Genomic DNA, 19677 nt, shown 5'->3' with positions numbered 1-19677 from the left:
GAGTTCGAAGCCACCATAGTGAATTCCAGGTCAGCCTGGACTAGAAGCATGCAAACAAGCAAGGAAAATAAAAGAAGATGCCCGGTGGACTGCAGAGGATCTTCGCAGATCTTCTGAGAAGTGGAAAAACCTGGGGAAGCCCGTCGGGCAGAGGCAACGAGGGCGGCCCGGCCGCGGTGGGCGGTGAAAGGCGCGAGCGCAGGGCAAGGGGAAGCCAGGTGTGCGCGGGCGGTGCCCAGACCCGCCGCGTGGCTGCCAAGCGGACGGTGAAAGTGCCTGTCCATGTAGGCACATGGGCAACGCTCCATCTGGTGACCCGTCGCCCGCTGCGCCAGCAAGCATCTACTCTGTGCCAGTCCCCACGCAGCGGGCACGGTGCCCATCCTCCGCGGCGGCTCGTTCCCCGCGCTACGCAACTTCCTCGGCACCCGCCCCGCGGACCTAGGTGACCGACCCATCCCGGACCCCGGGAGCTGGCGGGCCGGCCCCCTCGTTTGTTTACCGGCGGCAGGACTACGTCATTTCTTCTTCCGCTGCTGCCGGAAGTTGGCGGGCCTGAGGCGGAAGAGTAGGGCGAGAGCGTACCGGAAGCCCGTTCCCGGGTGCCTGTGCCACGTCCGCCGCGGCGGCGACCGGCGGCTGCGCGCGGGACCGGGCATCGCCGGGCGCGATGGCGGACTGGAATCGCGGTGAGTTGACCGGCACGATCCGGGACGGACCCGAGCGGGGGAGGATGGCGACGGCTGGGACGCCGGCGGGGGTGACCGGGGCTTTGCGCGCTCGGTGAACTGGAGCCCGGAACGAGGCCCGCCAGCAGCTGGGGGGAGCCGAGGCTCCAGACAAGGGGTATCCATCCTCATGAGGGGCTGTGCGCTTCGGCTGTTCCTGTTCTATGTGGCAGGTGGGCTGCTGGTACCTGGACTGTTGTGTCAGAGGGACCGATGACCATGCGGTGGTGGACAGGACACTGGCAGCCGTTCCGATAGTGTTTGTGTGGACCAGTCTTTGCTAAGATTGTCGTCTCTCACCATAGACGGGTGCTTCGTTTGCATTATTGAATCGATGCAAACTGCACTCCGGGGGAAGATGATTGTCACCCACCTAATGCCCAGCCCATCATAGGCAGTTTTCTTTTGACTTCGTGTTCAGGTCACTTCCAAAGGCCCCTATTGGGGGTGCAGAGAAGTTTTGTCATTTTCCCTGTGTTAAAGGGTTGGTTGGTTGGTTTTTTTGTTTTTGTTTTTTTTCTGATATACTGCTTGGTTTCTTGTCACTTTTTTCTGCGCCTTTCTGCCACCTTCCTGGGTGTTCTTCCTTTTATTTTATTTTATTTTTATTTTGGTTTTCGAGGTAGAGTATCACTGTACCCCGGGCTGACCGGGAATTCACCATATAGTCTCAGGGTGGCCTTGAAGTCATGGCACTCCTCCCTAGCTCTGCCTCCCAAGCACTGAAATCAAAGGCGTGCACCATCACGCCCAGCTGCTTCCCAGCTTTATGTGCCGCCACCAGAATTTCACTGCTTTCCTTTGAAAATGGCTCACACACCTGTGAATAGTGATTTTCAGAGGCAAATACTGCATCTTCCTGCCATCGTTGGGCTCCTTGGTCCAAGTTCCCGCACAGTGTCTGAGGGGCTGGACTGCACTGAGCGGGCTGGGGTTTTCTGCCCATCCCTGTCATGTGTGCACACAAGACATGTGTTCACATAACTATGCTGCATAGTCTCACAAGGACATGGTCCACCAGCTGGAACTCAGGGTGGGACCAGCTCAGCAGACATGTGGCCTTTTCTCTTTAGCTGTCTTCCTAGGCCAGATATCACAGGGCAGATGTTACTCCTCACTCTCTCTCTCTTTCTCTCTCTCGCAGCTCAGAGCCCTGGTGCAGTGGAGGAGATTCTAGACCGAGAGAACAAGCGGATGGCCGACAGCCTGGCCTCCAAGGTTACGAGGCTTAAATCGGTCAGTAATGGCCCTTTTCCCTCCTTTTTCACTTCCACCTGGTACCTTGACGCTTTGAATCTGCCTTGTCCTGTCCATGCTTGTGCCTACTTGAGTGGCCTTTGCCGGCAGCACTGTGCCTGGCAGCATTGTTGGTGAAGTCCAGCTAGTCTTGGGGAGAGTGTAGGTACTGTGTTGTTTACCAGCCTCTGCCTGACCTCGCCCTCTGTATCCTGACCAGCTGGCCCTGGACATCGACAGGGACACAGAAGACCAGAACCGGTACCTGGATGGCATGGTAAGGGTCTGCAGTGTACGCAGGTTACAGTCAGCTCTGCCCTCCAGGGCTGGTGTGGGTTGGGTGCCACGTCTCTGTGTGACCCTGTTGGGTTTGGATTCTTCCCCCAGGACTCAGATTTCATGAGCGTGACCGGCCTGCTCACGGGGAGCGTGAAACGCTTTTCTACCATGGCACGGTCTGGGCGAGACAACCGGAAGCTTCTGTGTGGTATGGCTGTAGGCCTGATTGTGCTCTTCTTCATCCTCTCCTACCTCTTGTCAAGAACAAGGACGTGAGCCAGTGGAAGCCAAGAGCAGCCAGACTCTTCCCCACCTGGTATCCTGGGCTAAGGACTTACCTACAAAATACTCCTTTGAAAAACTGCCACCATGGGTCAGGTATCTTCTTCCTGTATCAGGAGGGCTGTAGTTGCCTCTAATCCAATAACATGTTGGCTTGTCCCATGCATGGAAAGGGACACTAGGCCACAGCCCCCGCTCCACTCCCTGGTGCTAGAGACACTGGCAGAGCCAGGGCCACATGATGTCAGAATGAGCCAACTCTGAGCAGAGCATTGGGGAGTACGACATGCGTACACTGTGGCCAGTGGCTCCTTTCCAGCCCTCATTCACCAGTATCTTAAGGCCCTTCTCTCTTATGTCTGGGTGAGAACATGTCTATTCTATGAAGAGCTGGGAGCTAACATTGGAAGGGGCTATGACTGTGAACTCCATGTGAGCCTTCTCCTCCAACTGAGGGTCCACGGACTAGATGTGGCAGTAACTATGGCGTGAGGCTGCGGGTCTCACGTAGATCCCAAGAGCCTTCATTGCAGAGCCTGCACCCTCCACTCTGGATGAAGCAGGCTTCAGGGAACAGCAAGGCTATGGATGAAGGAGTGGACTGCAGCCCAGGCTGGAGTCACTGGGCCAGAATCCTTCTGGATTACAAGACCATGTATCCAGGAGCAGAGACACGTGTCCTCAGGATTCAGGATCTCCCCAGTGCCAAAGACGTATCCATTCCCAGGACAGCAGACCCAGAAACTGTACAGCCTGACTTTCCAGAGTCTGACAACGTTGAAGTGGTCTTCCCTGCTGAGGTCCTTGTAGGACTGTGTGCCACCTGTGAGACTGGCCGTTACATTTGTAGTGGGAACCTTTGCCCCTACACCACATTCTGCCCTGTTCCATAGATACAGACTCCCTTCACTGTGAGGGAGCTCTGAGCTACCTTGTTGCCTGCCTCTGTGGACTGCTCTCCCCAATCCTCACAGCCTCCTTGGCCAGTCCCATGTTTGCAGACTGAACCATAGGGCTGATGGCCAGAAGCTTATGAGGGTCCAGCACTTTTCACATAAAATATTAACAAATGAACCATGCAGGTGTATGCCCTTCTCTGACCTCACCCAGCTCTCTGTCCTAGTTGTTCCCTCCCTCCCCCTACGACTGTTGACTCACTGTCTGCCCATGTGGCCATACCATGAGACCTATCTATCTGGAATCATCTGTGAGCTCAAAGTTGACCCAGACTGTGGCATAGCAGGGCCTCTTCAGGTCTGTGGCAAGATCTTGCTGCTACTATCACCCGCCCCTCCTCTCTCAAGCTGCCTTTCTCTGCACAGTCACCACAGGCTTCCTTTCCCATTTCTTGGCCCATTGTGTCTAGCTGAGCTCCTCAGCCTTCGAAGGAGGGCCCGCCTTCTCTTTTATTTCCACGCCCTTCAACTCGGCCCACTTCATACTGCTTCACTCTGGTTTTGCCACTTTCCTGTTACCTCCTCAGTTGGGCCCTCCAGATTGCACCCCATCCTTAGGCATCCTTTAGAGGCCTTTTACCCTTGCTTCTCAGTGTCCTAGGCACCAGGGCTTTGGCTTAGCTCTCTTCCTTTCACCAAGTATGGTAATAGCTACCGGCAGCACGTCTGTCTGGTCTCTGCTGCAGGCGTGTCAGTGCTTCGGCCCCGCCTTCCTGTGCCGTGTACTGCTGATGTCCTCTTGGGAATGTTGTTGGGCCACAATACCCAAACTAGACTCCTGCTTTTTTGTTTTTCCAAGGTAGGGTCTCACTCTAGCCCAGGCTGACCTGGAATTTGCTATATCATCTCAGGGTGGCCTCAAACTCTCAGTGATCCTCTTACCTCTGCCTCCCGAGTGCTGGGATTAAAGGCGTGCGCCACCACACCCGGCTGTTTTGTTTTCTTGATACAGTCTTGTTAAAAAGGCTGCTCTGGAGTTCACTAAGTAACCTAAGTTCATCTCCAGATGACACTTCTCCTACCTCAGCCTCTTGAGTGCTGGAATTATAGGCCTGTCCACAACACGTGGTTTCTTAGGATACTTACCACTTCCATCTTCTGCTTTTCTTACCAGTGCAAAATAGCCACAGATTCCTGTATTTGGGGTGACTTTGAGAGCAGTCCCCTTGCCATCTCTCCGAGCAACTCCTCTCCCCAGCTTCATTCTCTCGGAGCTCCCTTCACATCGCCACAGCTGTTTGTAGCCCAGCCACTTGGAGGTCTAGGTTGTAGCTCTTTTCCATTTTACTTGTGTTTCATGAGTCCCCTGGAGGGGGAGGACAACCCCGCAGCCCAGACCAGCTTCCTGAGAGCCTAACCCTATCCTCTAGCTCAGTAGTGGGCACCTGGCACCTGACCCACGGATGAGTGGGGCTCCACCTTGGTACCTCACACCAGCAAGCCATAAGGAGCTGAGCATGAGCTGCCAGGCTTTCCCGCAGTTCAAGGCCTCAGCAATAAAGTCCTGTCATCGGTGCACCCTGTCCTTGCCTCACAGGTATTTGTAGTTCTTTTGAGCCTACCCCGGTCTGTGGTTGGCCTTGAGCACTGGAGTCCACCTTTTTCCTTCTCCCAGCAATCCCTAGTCTCCCTCGTTGACCCCTTAGAGCTGGCCTTGAAAAGGACAATCACCGACCCATCACTTCCTGCTGTGTGATTCTCTTCTGCCACACACGGGATGGTGAGAGGGTACTTTTTTTTTGTTGTTGTTGTTGTTTTTCTTTTTTCGAGGTAGAGTCTCACTCTGGTCCAGGCTGACCTGGAATTAACTCTGTCATCTCAGGGTGGCCTTGAACTCATGGCAATCCTCCTACCTCTGCCTCCCAAGTGCTGGGATTAAAGGCATGCACCACCACGCCCGGCATGAGAGGGTACTTTTAAGGGCTGAGGGACACAGACCGGTGCGGGTGAATCAGGCAGGGCCACCTGTTCTGCATGGGGCTTGAGCTCCTGGTAGCTTCTGCCAGCCCTCTCTTCCGGTCTAGCTGAGATGCCATTTCCCTGCCCATGTCCTAACCTAAGACTTCATCATTTAATAGCAATAATACCCAGTCTCATCAGTGTTACTGTGGTCTGAACTTGAGGCAGCATGGTAAGAATGGCTTCTTGTCCTGACCTCTACTCAGGTGGGCAAGGGCTGCATCACCAGTTACAGTGTGATGCTGTGAGCTGAGGATGTGTCTGGACTGCCTGTGTGAGGCAACTGCATAGCCTTGCACACACTGAAATTTCGAACACAGAAGCATGGCGGTGTCAGGCACTTCTGTTTTACCCCATGATTGAGTGTGGGCTAGATTCAACTCAGCCCCTGGCTGTCAGAAAGACCTGTGTAGGGAGAAGATCCTGTGAGTGAGGAGCTCATAGCCCACCCTCAGCCCCCATGCTTCCTGTAAGAACTCTAGGCCTAGAAGCCAAGGTGGAGGTCTTTTCCCCAAGATAAGCTCTTACATACGGAATCTGATTTATTAAATAATTTGGACATGGTAGGAAACAAGACCAGCAAATAGAATAGAAAAAAATAATAACTTGTCAAAACTGTCCAAATAAACATGCTGTGCCCCGCAGGGCCAGGCTGGCAGTGGCCCTGGTAGTGGAGGACATGCCAGGTCTTCTGTTAGTCTGGCAAATCTGCGAGAGTATCTTGGAGCGCAGGCTAGTCCACATCCACAACAAGGGGTGTCATGTAATCAGAATGTTTGATGCCGAAGGTGACGATGGGGGCACAGGGCTTGGTCAGGACCACCTGGGAGAAAGCAGACCATGAGGAGGGGTTCTTGGCCCAGGTCAGGGGAAGGCTGAGCTTCTGTCCCTCCTGAACTTGGAGCCAAGGTTGCGGTGTAAAGATCATACTGTACCTAGCAACACTATCATGGTGTCTGGGGACCCTGAGCCAACTTCTGGGGAAGAGGCTCAGGTTTCCTATACAGGAAGGGCCACTGCTGGGAATGTATGGCCCCTGCCTTCCCTCTTCCCATTTCACCCGATCCCTCTAGCTTCCTCTTCCTGGACCTTCTCAGGGCTGTGAGCTCCTGGTCCTGGCTTCAGGGTCTTATCCCCCGGAGGCTCCACCCGGGCAGCCATGGTGTACTGGGGAGCCTTGAACTTGGTCACTTGCACGTCAGTCTGGCGGTATGCTGCTGGACCTGGGGTCTGGGAGATAAAGAAGGTTCAGGCAGGCTTGACTTTCCCAGGGCCTGTGTCCCTAAAGTGCAGGGAGCAGGTTTGGGAACCTGAGTCACCAAGGGAGCTGTCACGCATCCCCCTGTTGATAAGACAGACACGCCTGTGGGGTTATCACTCCCGATTTCAGCCTCGCTGTAGCAGTAACCTCCCTAGTGGGTGCCAGTCCTGTGCACACCGCTTCTCCAAGGGCATGTGTGAGGCCCCTTTTCTACTGGAGCACTGTCTTGGACTTGAGGGCACACATCAGGGGCTAGTAAGGTCAGCAAAGGAAGGACAAACTCATGGTGCCACTGACCTGCAACATCCACATACCCTAGAGCCTTTACGTTGACTGTTAATATTGGTGGACATCTCCTTCCCCAAGGAGCTCAGGTCTTATTATTTCTCCTATATCCTCTATGAGTGCTTGCCCTTCAGGCAGCGCCTCACAAACCTCTTGGTGTGTCTGCTCTGCCATCCATGTTGGCATCCTGGTCTCTCCCTACCACTGAATTGAAATCCCAACACGCAGCTGGCATCCCAGAGGGTGAGGGAGGCCCAAGACCCTCTGCAGGGCCAGGTTGGGCTGGGAAGGCCAGACAGGTCATGCATGGGGTCCAGGCTCTGCCCTTGGCTGGGGTGACTCTTGCCTTATGCAGGTCATCACTGAAGCCGCCCAGCTTGCTGCGTCCCTTGATGGAGAAGGAAGGCTGGGAGACCTTGCCCACGGTATGTGGTCCCATCACCACAGGCAGCATGTATGCAGCAGGGCCTGTGGGTGACGGGGAGCCTCAGGCTAGGGTTGACTCACTAGCTCCTTCCTGGCATTCCCCTCTTCCCCTTTGGGATTCCCCTCAATCCCCACATTGAGCTGCCTCTCTTCCTCCACCCCTTGCCAAAACCCAGTTTATCCAACCAGTTGACTGGTTGCACTACAGCAAACCTGGGGTGCTATCCACTCGGAAGGTCTTGGTCCGGGCAGAGATGGAATGGCTGGGTGCCGAGTCGAATACATGCTTGGTAGATTTCTCTGGAAAATAGTCGCCTGGCGGGGGGGAAGAGGGGTGCAGGAACAACGAGCATCTGGTGCCCCCCCATGCTTGGGTGCTCATGAAGGATACCCTAACAGTTAAGTACAAGGCCTCTAGGCCCAACACAGTGAACAGATTTGGTGGGGAGGGGGTTGGGGGGAGTCCACAATGTAAACACTAACTCCCGAGCCGGGTCTGGTGTGGGCTTAGTCCCTTGGACTCCAGGTCAGAGCGGCACTGGAAGGTCTCGGGCTCTGCTGCCCAGGCCTGATGGCAGCTCCTGAGAGCAGAAAGGGGACAGGACGGATGAGGCTAGCTGGTCTTTACATACGAGGGCATGCACATCGGGGCCCAGAATCAGGTAGGGTCACTCACCCGGGCCAGGAGTCATTATGGTCTTGGTGTGGTAGCGCCCCAGGATGGAGTAGGCAGGGCCAAGGTCCTTGCCAGTCCTCAGTATCTTGGGGTTCACACTGTAGCGGGGCCCTGGGGAGCAGTTCTCCGCCAGGAGCATGGGGGCCCCGCGGAAGCTATAGGCTGGTGCCCGCAGCTTGGTAGGTGTATGCTTCACAAAGCCTGTGGGCACAGGGGCTCAGGGCCACTGGAGCCAAACACCCTTCTCCCCACTGGGAGACGGGGATTGAGCCCAGACCTACCCTGCGCCATGCCAGCTCTGGCTTCTGGTTCTTTCCCCCGTCTCCTCCAAGTCCCGGGCTCTTAGACTCTTACCCGTGGTAGGTGGGATCAGGTACTTGGGTCCAGGGCTGCTGTAGAGGGCCATGATGGGCCCCCGCGGGCGATGGGGCCTCCAGGCACCCACCCATACCTCCTCTGCCATGGCTGGCTCTGTCCATGGACAAAGAGAGTGACGAGGTGCTGTGAGACCCTTGCCCATCTCATCCTGGTCCCTAGGTCCTCAACCCTGGTTCTGCTGATACTGACAGCAAGCTGCATCCTGTGACCCTAGTCCCTGTGCCCTTGAGACTAGGTGTGGCAAGCTCACCCTCCCCAGCCCCAAGATGGGGGGGGCACCAGTCCTGTAGGAGCTGCCCACTCTGGACCTGCACTGACCACTTTCTTGACTCTGAGGGAGCCTGGGCAAGTTCCTGTCACTCAGAATACTGAGTGCCACTTGGTGAGGAGCCAGCAGGCAAGGGGGTGGGGTTTGCCTGGGCTATGTATGCCATGGGCAGCTAGCAAGGGTAGAAGTTTGGGCAATGCCATGCGCAGGAGGTGGGCAATCAAGGAGGCCTCACCTCCTCAGTACAGGAGCAGGTGTAGAGCAGCTTGGGACTTCACAGGTGGCCTGTCCCCCTGGCACCTGTTCCAGGTAATTCCCAAAAAAGTAGCATGAGAGAGAGCCTCTCTCTCTTCCCCAGCTTTGAGAATTGGGGAGGGGTCCCCACCACTGAGTTCTAGAATGTGGCCTGTCTCACAGGGCGTTGTAGATCACAGCATTTGTGATGGAGACAATGACCTTGCCCAGGGCCTCTCATTCGGCCCCACCCTCTCCAGCGACCCCCACATTTTCAGATACTCTCCAGAGACACCTATACCTCTTGGGACCCCTCTCCAGGGAGCCACACTATGGACCCCCCCTTCATCCTCTAGGCCCCACCCTCCAGGTTCCATAATTCTGTGGTGGCTATGATAGACGCAAGGGTAGTGAGGTTGTAGGGCCCAGAACCTAGGTGGTAGTCAAGGACTAAGGGTGCTCAGCACTGCCCCCTTAGAATCCACTGAACTGGAGAAACTGGGGCCATGCAGATTCTGGCGGTTAGGGACCGTGGAGCGCAGGATGGGTTGAGATCTGTGTTGATTAGGGGCTGGGTGCTGGCGTAGAAGTTACTTTCCCTCTGACCCTTTTCAGACCCTGCTGGCCTGGCCCTTCAACATCCCTGCTGGCAAAACCAACCTCTTGGGACCTTGGGTGTCCTTGTGAATTGGTGGGGCTTTTTTTATCAACCACACCGGGGCTCTTGTTGGGGTGGAGGATCGGGCTGGAGTCTTTCCCGAAGTGACTTTGGGGAGATTGTTTTCCAAACCCCGGATGCCTGCGTATACGCTGCTGATGCTGTTGCCTTCTTTATGTCCAGTCTTTGGCTCAGCCCTCAGCTTGCATGGGGTCCATCCAGCCTGTCTACCTGTCCTGGCTTAGGCTCCCCTGTTCTTCCCCTGTCCTGCTGCTGCAGACCTCTCCCTCTTAGGTGCCTCCCTGTGCTCATGTGGCTATCTGCCTGTCCTCTGTGCCCCGTCACCATCTGCCTGGGGTCTGCAGAGTCCTGTCCCTCATCTTGTGTGCCCGCTGCTGTGCATCCCTCTGGCAGTAGGAACCCCTCCCATGTGGTCTTTGCATATGACCCCAAATATCCCTCAGTGTGCTCTCGGGGTGCATGCGTGCGTGTGTGTGTGTGTGTGTGTGTGTGTGTGTGTGTCTAGAGACAGGCACCAGCACTGGGGCTGCAGCAGGCTTTATTGATCGAATGGTTTGAGGATAAATTTACTCATGAGGAAGCGGTGGTGCACAGCATATCCAGACTGCTTGTGTGACTGGTCCTGAGCCTCTTGGAAGCCGTGGCTGAGGCCCATTTAGGAGTCTTCTGGACTGTCCAGCACTTGCATCTGGAAGACAGATGTGTGTGAGCCAGGGGAACTGGTGAACAGCAGCCGAGAGCCACAGACCCCAGAGACAGACAGGCCTGTGTCCACCCCTGGAGGCTGGTCAGTTTCCACGCCTTGTGGTCATCCCCCACCTCCCAGCAGCCGGGAAGGGTTGTGCGTGACCACGCTGCCAATGTAGGACATAGTCCATACATTCTACTCACTGGGAAGAACAGGTCTAAAGGGCCCTGGGGGGCTTCTCTGGGGGGTATCCACCTCAGCTTACTAAAATAGGTCTTAAGGTGGGAGACGGGTTGGTGATCAGGGGTCATGCGTGGTTGGGCCAGGGAAGAACCCCTCGTGTTTAGGGACGAGAACCCCAGCCCCAGTACCAGCAGTGAAACAAGCCCCTCCTTGTGCTTGGGCTGCAGGTTATCAATGCAGGACTTCAGCTCTTCCAGCGCTGCTTTGGCAATATCGCTGACCTCATATTTGCCCAGGGGCCCTTCATAGAGCTCTTCTGGGGTTCCCACCAGCAGCGTTTGCAGGAACTCCATGAAGAACTCGCTTTTGTCCTCCTCTCCTGTTGCCAGCCCTGTGTTGTAAGGGCAGATGATGCCAGGGCTGACCCTGGACCTTCATGGCGTTCTGCTCTCCCCAAGATCTTCCTCTTACCATTCCTCCCAACACCCCCCCAAATCCTGTTGCAGACCCCTCCTCTATTACCACTAATGACAGCTACTCTGTTTCCCATTGAGCTCCTGGTTTCACCATGGAAGAAAACTCATGCCCTGGTACACTTCTTCCCTGGGTTCTGAGAGCTGGGTCAAGGTAGATGGTGGTGGTTGGGTTAGGGGTCGGGTAGTTCAGGAAGAGACTGCGGGGAGTCCCTGTACTTCTGTACATGGTCCTATGACGCAGGCAGGTGGTGCCTGCTCGATGCCCATATCACAGCCCCTCAGAGACCCCAGTCCCCTAAATGTGCGAGAAACAGACTCACCACAGACACATAGCAGGGTAAGGGACACCAGCAAAAGGGCGCCGTTTCCCTTCATGGTGACAGTCTCTGGAGCTGCTCGGGGGATCCCGGGCTTTTATGCCTTATGAGGTGGCACCTTGCCCAGGGGCGGGCCAGATCTGTCCATCAGAACCTGGCAGACCAGACTGGACCGAACATATCCCTGTGTCCTCCTGGATGCCAAGTAGTGGCAGATTTGGGTGGCCCATAAGGAGTCGTTAGCAAACGAGTTGGGGTGAGTGGAGTGAGCCCCAGTCGGGGTGAACCTAGAGAAGGCAGGCCCTGTGCACTGGTTGCTGCGAGGGAAGAGGCCAGGCACCAGAGGTCTGGTTAAGCTTGGCCATTAGGGTCATAAGTTACAGTGGTTGGCCTTTTAGTTGCAGTGGTAGGTCCTGGGGTGGGCCCATATCTCCCTTTTGGGGTGGACCTCTTCCCCTCTACACAATGCCTGGCCCTGGTCTGTACTTAGGGAGGGGCAAGACTGAGGCCTCCCCACTACTCAAAGCAGTGACAGGCGGGAGAGCCGTCTGGACATATGTGGTCAGAGGAATGAGTACTTCCTGCAGTCAGAGACCCAGGTCCTAGGAGGTCTGTCCTGGGGAGGGAAGGTGGCCTGAGGACCGAATCCCATCAGGATATGTGGAATACAGCCCAACCTTTCTGCTGTCCTCTGCTGCCACCTGGTGGCTAATGGGCCTCCTCAACATGGTGCTTCTCAGCCTCCTTTAACACAGAATTCCACTCCTCACTTCAGGCCCCCACACAGTGAACAGGAAGCCCGGTGATTCCCACTGCTGGGCAGATTTTGGTGGCATCCTTCACCAACCCCACCCTTCACTTGCCTCCACCCCGACCTACCCTGCACTGCTCTAGGCCCTGCTGTATGCCCTTCAAGCGCCGTCCAGATGTCTGTTTCTTGCACTCTCGGATTCCTATTTCTTTTTTTTATTATTTTTTATTTTTATTTATTTATTTATTTGAGAGCGACACAGAGAGAAAGACAGATAGAGGGAGAGAGAGAGAGAATGGGCGCGCCAGGGCTTCCAGCCTCTGCAAACGAACTCCAGACGCGTGCGCCCCCTTGTGCACCTGGCTAACGTGGGACCTGGGGAACCGAGCCTCGAACCGGGGTCCTTAGGCTTCACAGGCAAGCGCCTAACCGCTAAGCCATCTCTCCAGCCCATCGGATTCCTATTTCTAACGTATCTTCTCTAACCTCCCTTGCTCATGAGAAATTAAACTCACAAGTGATAAAACCTAGTTATACATGTGATTTCATAAATGTAGGGGCAATCGTGCAATGCCACGTCTATTGTAGCACATGGTGGGCAGAGCTCAGCTGTTGTTCCAAGACCTGTGACCAGGATCCAAGTCCCCCGGTCACCCAGGAGTCACCCAGAGAACCACCACAGAAGCCGAGACACTCGAATGTAAAAGCAACAGATTTCTTTAATGTCAAGCTTAAGCAGGGTCTCTATCCACACAGACCGATGCAGCGGGAGTGGGAGAGAGCCCCTTTCTTTTGGGGGAAGGGGTTCACATAGGAATTCGAACAAAGAAGTAGGGGATAGACACATGAGTGGTTGATTTAAACAGTTCTGATTGGTTTGGGGTTTCAGCAGGCAAAGTTGGGGGCAGGAGCTAGGGACACTCCAGGTAGAAGAAGTCATCTCCATTGTCCTTGAAGTGGAGATTCCTCAGTTTCTTATCTAAGCAGGTGGTCACAGGCCAGAGGTCCCCCCCCCCCCCCCCCGCAGTGGAGTGTTTCTGCAAAGTCCTTGAAGTGGAGATTCCTCAAAAACGTTAGGGGGAAAGGCAGCAATTAAGCAAGCAAAGTTTACAGAAGCAAAAGATCAGCACATTGGCCGGCTAGTTCTCTATCTAAGTCAGGCCTGGGCCTTTTTTTTAAACTTAAAATTGTTATATGTGGTCTCTCACAGCTGACACCTTGCTGCGGAGCTCACCTGGGAAGATGTTTTCTTAAGTTTTCTTAAGAACTTGACCCTAGCCTAGACCAACCGTGCGGCACCCCCAAAGACAGGATCTGTATATCCGTGGTTCTGAAATCTTCCAGAAGGTTCTATCATATAGAGCTGACTCTATTAGAGGTTGACTCAACTTATATCTCCTTTCTCTGTATTGTCCACCGCCTGGGCTGCAGGTTTCTCTTTGTGGCATCCAGTTTGTTAGTTTTCCTCCGCTGTACCACAGGCCCTCAGCAGCACAGGCCGCCAGCGTTGCTCTGTAGCCCAGCCTGGGTGCTGTTAGCTACAGGATTGCTGCCAACCTCTCAGAATTGTTGAGCGTGAGCTTGGGAGGTGGCTCAGTGGTTAAAGTCACTTGCTTGCAAAGTCTGCTGGTCCGGGTTTGATTCTCCAGGGCTCATGTAAAGCCAGATGCACAAAGTGATGGCGCATGTACCCAGAGTTCATCTCTTCATCTCTCTTGCAAATAATAAAATAATAAATTTAGCCAGACATGGTGGCACACGCTTTCAATGCCAGTATTTGGGAAGCAGAGGTAGGAGGATTGCCATGAGTTCAAGGCCACCCTAAGACTACAGAGTGAATTCCAGGTAACCCTGGATTACAGTGAGAACCTACCTAGAAAAATCAAGTAAATAAATAAATGAACTTTTTTTTTTAAATTGATGAGCAGATATTTGAGAGTCTCCACATTGCCTACCCCTGCTTACTCTCCTGTCTCCTTCTTGGGAATGTCAATACCCAAGATTCACCATGACCCAAAATCTCACATCCTAAACCCTCACTCCGTGGCTGCTCCTCTCCTGTGATCCTGTCATCCACCACTTTAGGTCCCTCTTTAAGGTTGTAGTCGGTCACAGGTGGCACTGGCACAGGCTCTGCTTCGAGTGCCTCAGCACTCCAGTCCTTCCAGATCACTCTTCCTCATCCACATCACATCCAACCACTTGCATTTGTTGGGCTATCATGATGGTCACCCCTTGACTTGTACTCTCTACATGCGGCACCCACTTCCTCCTCCTAAAAAAAGCCCAATATAGGGTGAATCCATATCACTTGTCCTTGGAATGTGACTGGGACACCACCCAATACATCACACATGAAGATCACAACCTTGGGCAGGTCCTAGGTGCTGTGTGACTTTGGAAGCTCTGTACGTGGGATGTTCTTTCACCCTAGGGATGGCTCCTGCCACACTGCCTGTTCTCTAGCTCTTGGTGCCTTGGCTCTTACTTCACTCAAACATAGAACTAATCATAAAAAGAAAAATCACTGTAAACCCATCACCTCACCTACTAACTGCCTTCATTGTAAGCATCTCTGTCACATCCCGTCATGCTATAGAGATGAGCTAGCTGTCTTTTGTAAATTTAATTAATTTTTTGACAACTTCCATATTTATAGACAGTAAACCATGGTAACTCCCTCCTCTCCCACTTTCCCCTTCACAACTCCACTCTCCATTATATCCCCTCCCCCTCTCACTCAGTCTCTCTTTTATTTTGATGTCATGATCTTTTCCTCCTATTATGATGGTCTTATGTAGGTAGTGTTAGGCACTGCAAGGTCATGGATATCCGCCCATTTTGTGTCTGAAAGAGCATGTTGTAAGGAGTCCTACCCTTCCTTTGGCTCTTATATTCTTTCTGCCACCTCTTCCGCAATGAACCCTGAGCTTGGAAAGTGTGATAGAGATATTTCAGTGCTGAGCACTCCTCTGTCACTTCTTAGTACCATGGTGTTTTCTGAGTCATTTCAAGGTCACTTCCATCTGAAAAGAGAAGCTTCTTTAACCAAAAGTTTAACCAAAAGTGAGAGTAACATTAATATATGGGTATGAACATTAACAGAAGTGCTTACTGGGAAGTTTGGTAAGCATAGTATATACATTTAGCCAGACACCAGCAGATGTTACACCCTTAGGGCTCATGACTACCCCTGTTGTAGGTTTTCAGTATCAGGGATGTCTTCCCTCCCATGGAGAGAGCCTCCAGTCCAATTAGTGAGTGGTTGGTTCCCCCATAACAGACATGCCAGTTTTGCATCCGTTGGCTCATTTGACCAGGCTGACCAAATTTGAGGCTTGCAGTGTCCACTGTTGAGTGTCTCCACTGGTGATTCCTCTCTCCAATTAAACTGCATGCAATGTAGCTTTTTCCAGCTTTCTGTCAGCTGATCTACATAGAGTAGGTTTTCAGCTGGGATGAGCTAGCTGTCTTTCTGTGTATCAGCAATTAATGCTCTGGTCACTAAATTTCATCGCTTCTTCCCAAGTGTCACATCTTTTCAATACCAGTGTGCCTGTCTGCTGAGTCCTCATTGGCATATGCTGCCATTCATCCACATTTAAGTGGGGCATGGGCTCAGAGTTCACTGCCCAGTGTCCTTGCTCTATCTGGAGCACTGAATCTTCTGGCTTCAGGTTGAGTTTGGTTAATGAGTACCACCAGCAAGAGAGCAAGAGATCAGAGGAGGAGCAAGTAGATTTGAGATCTGAATCCAGACGTGGTGGTGCACACCTTTAGTCCCAGCACTGGGGAGGCTGAGGTAGGAGAATTGCTGTGAGTTCAAGGTCAGCTTGAGACTACATAGTGAATTTCAGGCCAGCTTGGGCTAGACACAATGAGACTCTACCTCGGGGGGGGGGGGTAGGAGAGGGGGAAGAAAGATTTGAAATCTAGATCTTTGACAGAAAATGAAATCCAAGTTTTTCAGGTTGATTTGCAATGTATCTGGCTATAATTTTTTCAGATGTGCAAATAGGCTGTATTTGTTAAATTATAAAATACATCATAGCAATCTATGCAAATTCTGATTACCCAGCTCTCTAACATTCATTTGTGTCCTTTGACTTCATGTGCCTCAGTGAAAACCTCTTTATATTGAATTCTTTTTTTTTTTCTTCTTATTTTTGAGGTAGGGTCTCACTCTAGCCTAGGCTGACCTGGAATTCACTATGTAGTCACAGGGTGGCCTTGAACTTGCGGCGATTCTCCTACCTCTGTCTCCAAAGTGCTGGGATTAAAGGCGTGCACCACCATACCTGGCTTTTCATTTTTTTTGCTGTTGTTGTTTGTTTGTTTGTTTTTTAAATATTTTTATTTATTTATTTATTTGAGAGTGACAGACATAGAGAGAAAGACAGGTAGAGGGAGAGAGAGAGAATGGGCGCGCCAGGGCTTCCAGCCACTGCAAACGAACTCCAGATGCGTGCGCCCCCTTGTGCATCTGGCTAACGTGGGACCTGGGGAACCAAGCCTCAAACCGGGGTCCTTAGGCTTCACAGGCAAGCGCTTAACCGCTAAGCCATCTCTCCAGCCATGTTTGTTTTTGAGGTAGGGTTTCACTCTAGCCCAGGCTGACCTGGAACTCACTATGTAGTCTCAGGGTGGCCTCGAACTCATGGCAATCCTCCTACCTCTGCCTCCCAAGTGCTGGGATTAAAGGCATGCACTGCCATGCCCAGCTATTGAATTCTTTTTTTAAAATATGTTATTTAGCTGGGCATGATGCTGCATGCCTTTAATTCCAGCACCTGGGAGGCAGAGGTAGGATTGTCATGAGTTCGAGGCCACCCTGAGACTACATAGTGAATTCCAGGTTAGCCTGAGCTAAAGCAAGACCCTACCTCAACAAAACAAAAACAAAAAAACATTTTATCTATTTATTTGCAAGGAGAGCTTGCACATTGGTGTGCCAGGGCTTCTAACTACTGTAAATGAACTCCAGATGCATGCCACACTGTGCATTGGCTTAACATGGGTACTGGGGAATCAAACCCAGGTCATTAGGCTTTGCAGGCAAGTGCCTTAGCCACTGAGCCAACTCATTGAAGTCTTATCTGGCAGTATTAACATCATTAAAGCACTGAGGATATGTTCCAAATACACAAGATCATCTAATCTGCGCTCCTAATGCGTTGTGATCATACTGGCTTCTGCGCTCTCAGAAACAGCGTTCATGCTTTGGCTTAGTCTTTTTTTTTAATATTTTGTTCAGTTTTTATTTATTTATTTGAGAGTGACAGAGAGAGAGAGAGAATGGGCGCACCAGGGCCTCCTGCCACTGCAAACAAACTCCAGACACGTGTGCCCCCTTGTGCATCTGGCTAACGTGGGTCCTGGGGAATCGAGCCTCGAACCGGGGTCCTTAGGCTTCACAGGCAAGCGCTTAACCACTAAGCCATCTCTCCAGCCCTTTGGCTTAGTCTTAACAGACCTTCTCTGATACCTACCACCTCTCAGCTCGCTTCTGTGCTATCACTAACATCTCATCCTTTGAGAAAGACACTAGTTTCTATGGTGGCCAACTTCTGCTACCTCTCTAGGCACACAGTTCTGGTGATCTGGCGCCTCTCATAACAGTGTGTTGTGGAGACTTGAGACAGAGCTCCAGAGAGTTTCCTTCTCGTAATAGCTATTCCATCAGAGTACACAACACCAGGCTAACCTTTGATCCATGGTGTCAGCCATGGACTCTGCAGACATTCACACAGTTTGGAGCTAGTAGTAGTTTCATTGGCAGCGAAGCAAAAAGCAAATGTCCTTTATTCAAGTCAATCATATTCACATCATATATGTGGTAAGAGAACTAGTATGTTATCAAGAACTGTATTCAAAGTCGAGCGTGGTGGCGCATGCCTTTAATCCCAGCACTTGGGAGGCAGAGGTAGGAGGATCACCGTGAGTTCAAGGCCACCCTGAGAATGCAGAGTGAATTCCAGGTCAGCCTGAGCTAGAGTGAAACCCTACCTCGAAAAACCAAAAAAAAAAAAAAAAAAAAAAAAAAAAAAAAAAGAACTGCATTCAGCATGTTGCAGGGGAAGTGGTCTGCTAATAGGCTGTGAGTTGGTCTTCTGTTCACCAGCCAGAGAAAGAGAGGAGAGAGACAGGGGTAAAGGAAGGAGAGAGAGGTAGTGAACAGGGATGTTTCTGAAGCCCCACAGGCCCACTCAGAATCCCAGAACAACTCATTCCTATGTGAGTTTGGAGAGCTACAATTACCATCACTTCCCCACTCTTGTCTAAAATTGGCAGCTGACAGGAGGTAGTACTTATTCAGACTCCCAGGCAGCAATCTCAGAATAGTCCCTGTGGCTCCTTGCCTGGGAAGGCTCCAACATCAGAAGTCCATCTGGTTTAGTAACACTGATTTGAATGTGAAATGTCCCCTATAGGCTCATGTATTTGAACACTTGGTCTCCAGCCCATGATGATGTTTGGGAAGGTTGTGGAACCTTTAAATGGTGGAAGCCTGCTGGATAAAGTGGGTATTCAATGAGAGTAGGCCTTGGGGTTGGATGGCCTGACCCTACTTCCTATTTTCTCTCTGCTTCCTAATTATGAATGTAAGTAACATGACTAGCTGGCCTCCTGCTGCTGCCGCCATAATAGTCTCTGCTTGAAGTTGTAAACCAGAATTAACCCTTTCAGGCTGGGGGGATGGCTCAGAGGTTAAAGTACTTGCTCACAGAGCTTGCCAGCCCAGGATTATTTCCCCTGCACCCACAAAAAGTCAGATGCACAATATGGCACATGCATCCAGAGTTTGTTTACAGTAGCAAGAGGCCCTGGTGTACCCCATCTCTCTTTGCCTTTCTCTGCTCATAAATAAATACATACTTTTTCTGGACGTGGTGGTGCACATCTTTAATCCCAGCACCCTGGAGGCTGAGGTAGGAGGATTGCTGTGAGTTCGAGGCCAACCTGAGACTACATAGTGAATTCCAGGTCAGCTTGGGCTAGCGCTTGACCCTACCTCAAACCCCCACCACCACCAAAAAAAAAAAAAAAAAGAAGAAGAAGAAACCCTTTCCTACCTTAAGCTGCTGCTTGTCAGCATTTGGTCATAGCACTGAGTAAAGTAACTAATACAGTAACCCAGCCCTGTAGACTGTGGCTGGGTAGCCATACAGGTCATGCTTAGTGCCCACTGTGATCACTATTAGCAACTCCAGTACAGTCATTGACTGGCTATGCTGGTCACAGGCACAGGAAGGGCAATAGTGGCCTGTGTGCCAAATATGTCAAACCTTTGAGTACCAGCAAGGAAACCCTCACTGAAATTGACCGAGCTCTTTTTTTTTTGTTTTTTTGAGGTAGGGTCTCACTCTAGCCCAGGCTGACCTGGAATTCACTAAGGAGTCTCAGGGTGGCCTCAAACTCATGGCGATCCTCCTACCTCTGCCTCCCGAGTGCTGGGATTAAAGGCGTGCGCCACCACGCCTGGCTTCTGACCGGGCTCTTTGGTAGGGTTGTCTGTGTAGCCTCGGTGCTGACCTGGTGGGTGTTCTTGGGTATTGTTCACAAGGTCTCTCCATTCCTATAGCCCTGGCATACCTATTCTTCCCTTCCTATGCTG

General features: G+C 52.2%; 3 protein-coding genes across 4 annotated transcripts; 1 reads left to right on the top strand and 2 right to left on the bottom strand.

Moving 5' to 3' along the window:
* The first annotated feature begins 259 nt into the window (after window positions 1–259).
* Window positions 260–3599, top strand: Bet1l (Bet1 golgi vesicular membrane trafficking protein like). The gene is made up of 4 exons (XM_004654152.2): window positions 260–689; window positions 1873–1964; window positions 2185–2241; window positions 2352–3599. Exons 1-4 carry the CDS (start codon window positions 671–673, stop codon window positions 2517–2519), a joined length of 336 nt encoding a protein of 111 aa, XP_004654209.2. The 5' UTR covers window positions 260–670; the 3' UTR covers window positions 2520–3599.
* Window positions 3600–6173: 2574 nt separating this feature from the next.
* On the bottom strand, window positions 6174–8551 carry Odf3 (outer dense fiber of sperm tails 3). 2 transcript variants are annotated; one of them, XM_004654151.2, is made up of 6 exons: window positions 8443–8551; window positions 8089–8289; window positions 7626–7727; window positions 7333–7454; window positions 6530–6670; window positions 6174–6263 (listed from the first exon to the last, which is right to left on the bottom strand). In XM_004654151.2, exons 1-6 carry the CDS (start codon window positions 8549–8551, stop codon window positions 6174–6176), a joined length of 765 nt encoding a protein of 254 aa, XP_004654208.1. The 2 variants fall into 2 exon arrangements, with proteins under 2 accessions (XP_004654208.1, XP_012803303.1); XM_012947849.2 differs by lacking the exon at window positions 6530–6670.
* Window positions 8552–10178: 1627 nt separating this feature from the next.
* On the bottom strand, window positions 10179–11369 carry Scgb1c1 (secretoglobin family 1C member 1). Its single transcript, XM_004654150.2, has 3 exons — window positions 11315–11369; window positions 10707–10909; window positions 10179–10335 (listed from the first exon to the last, which is right to left on the bottom strand). Exons 1-3 carry the CDS (start codon window positions 11367–11369, stop codon window positions 10303–10305), a joined length of 291 nt encoding a protein of 96 aa, XP_004654207.1. The 3' UTR covers window positions 10179–10302.
* Window positions 11370–19677: the final 8308 nt, after the last annotated feature.

The sequence above is a fragment of the Jaculus jaculus genome, chromosome 1 (genome assembly GCF_020740685.1).
Source record: "Jaculus jaculus isolate mJacJac1 chromosome 1, mJacJac1.mat.Y.cur, whole genome shotgun sequence".
Lineage (NCBI taxonomy): Eukaryota > Metazoa > Chordata > Mammalia > Rodentia > Dipodidae > Jaculus > Jaculus jaculus.
This window is presented reverse-complemented; position numbering and strand designations above follow the sequence as displayed.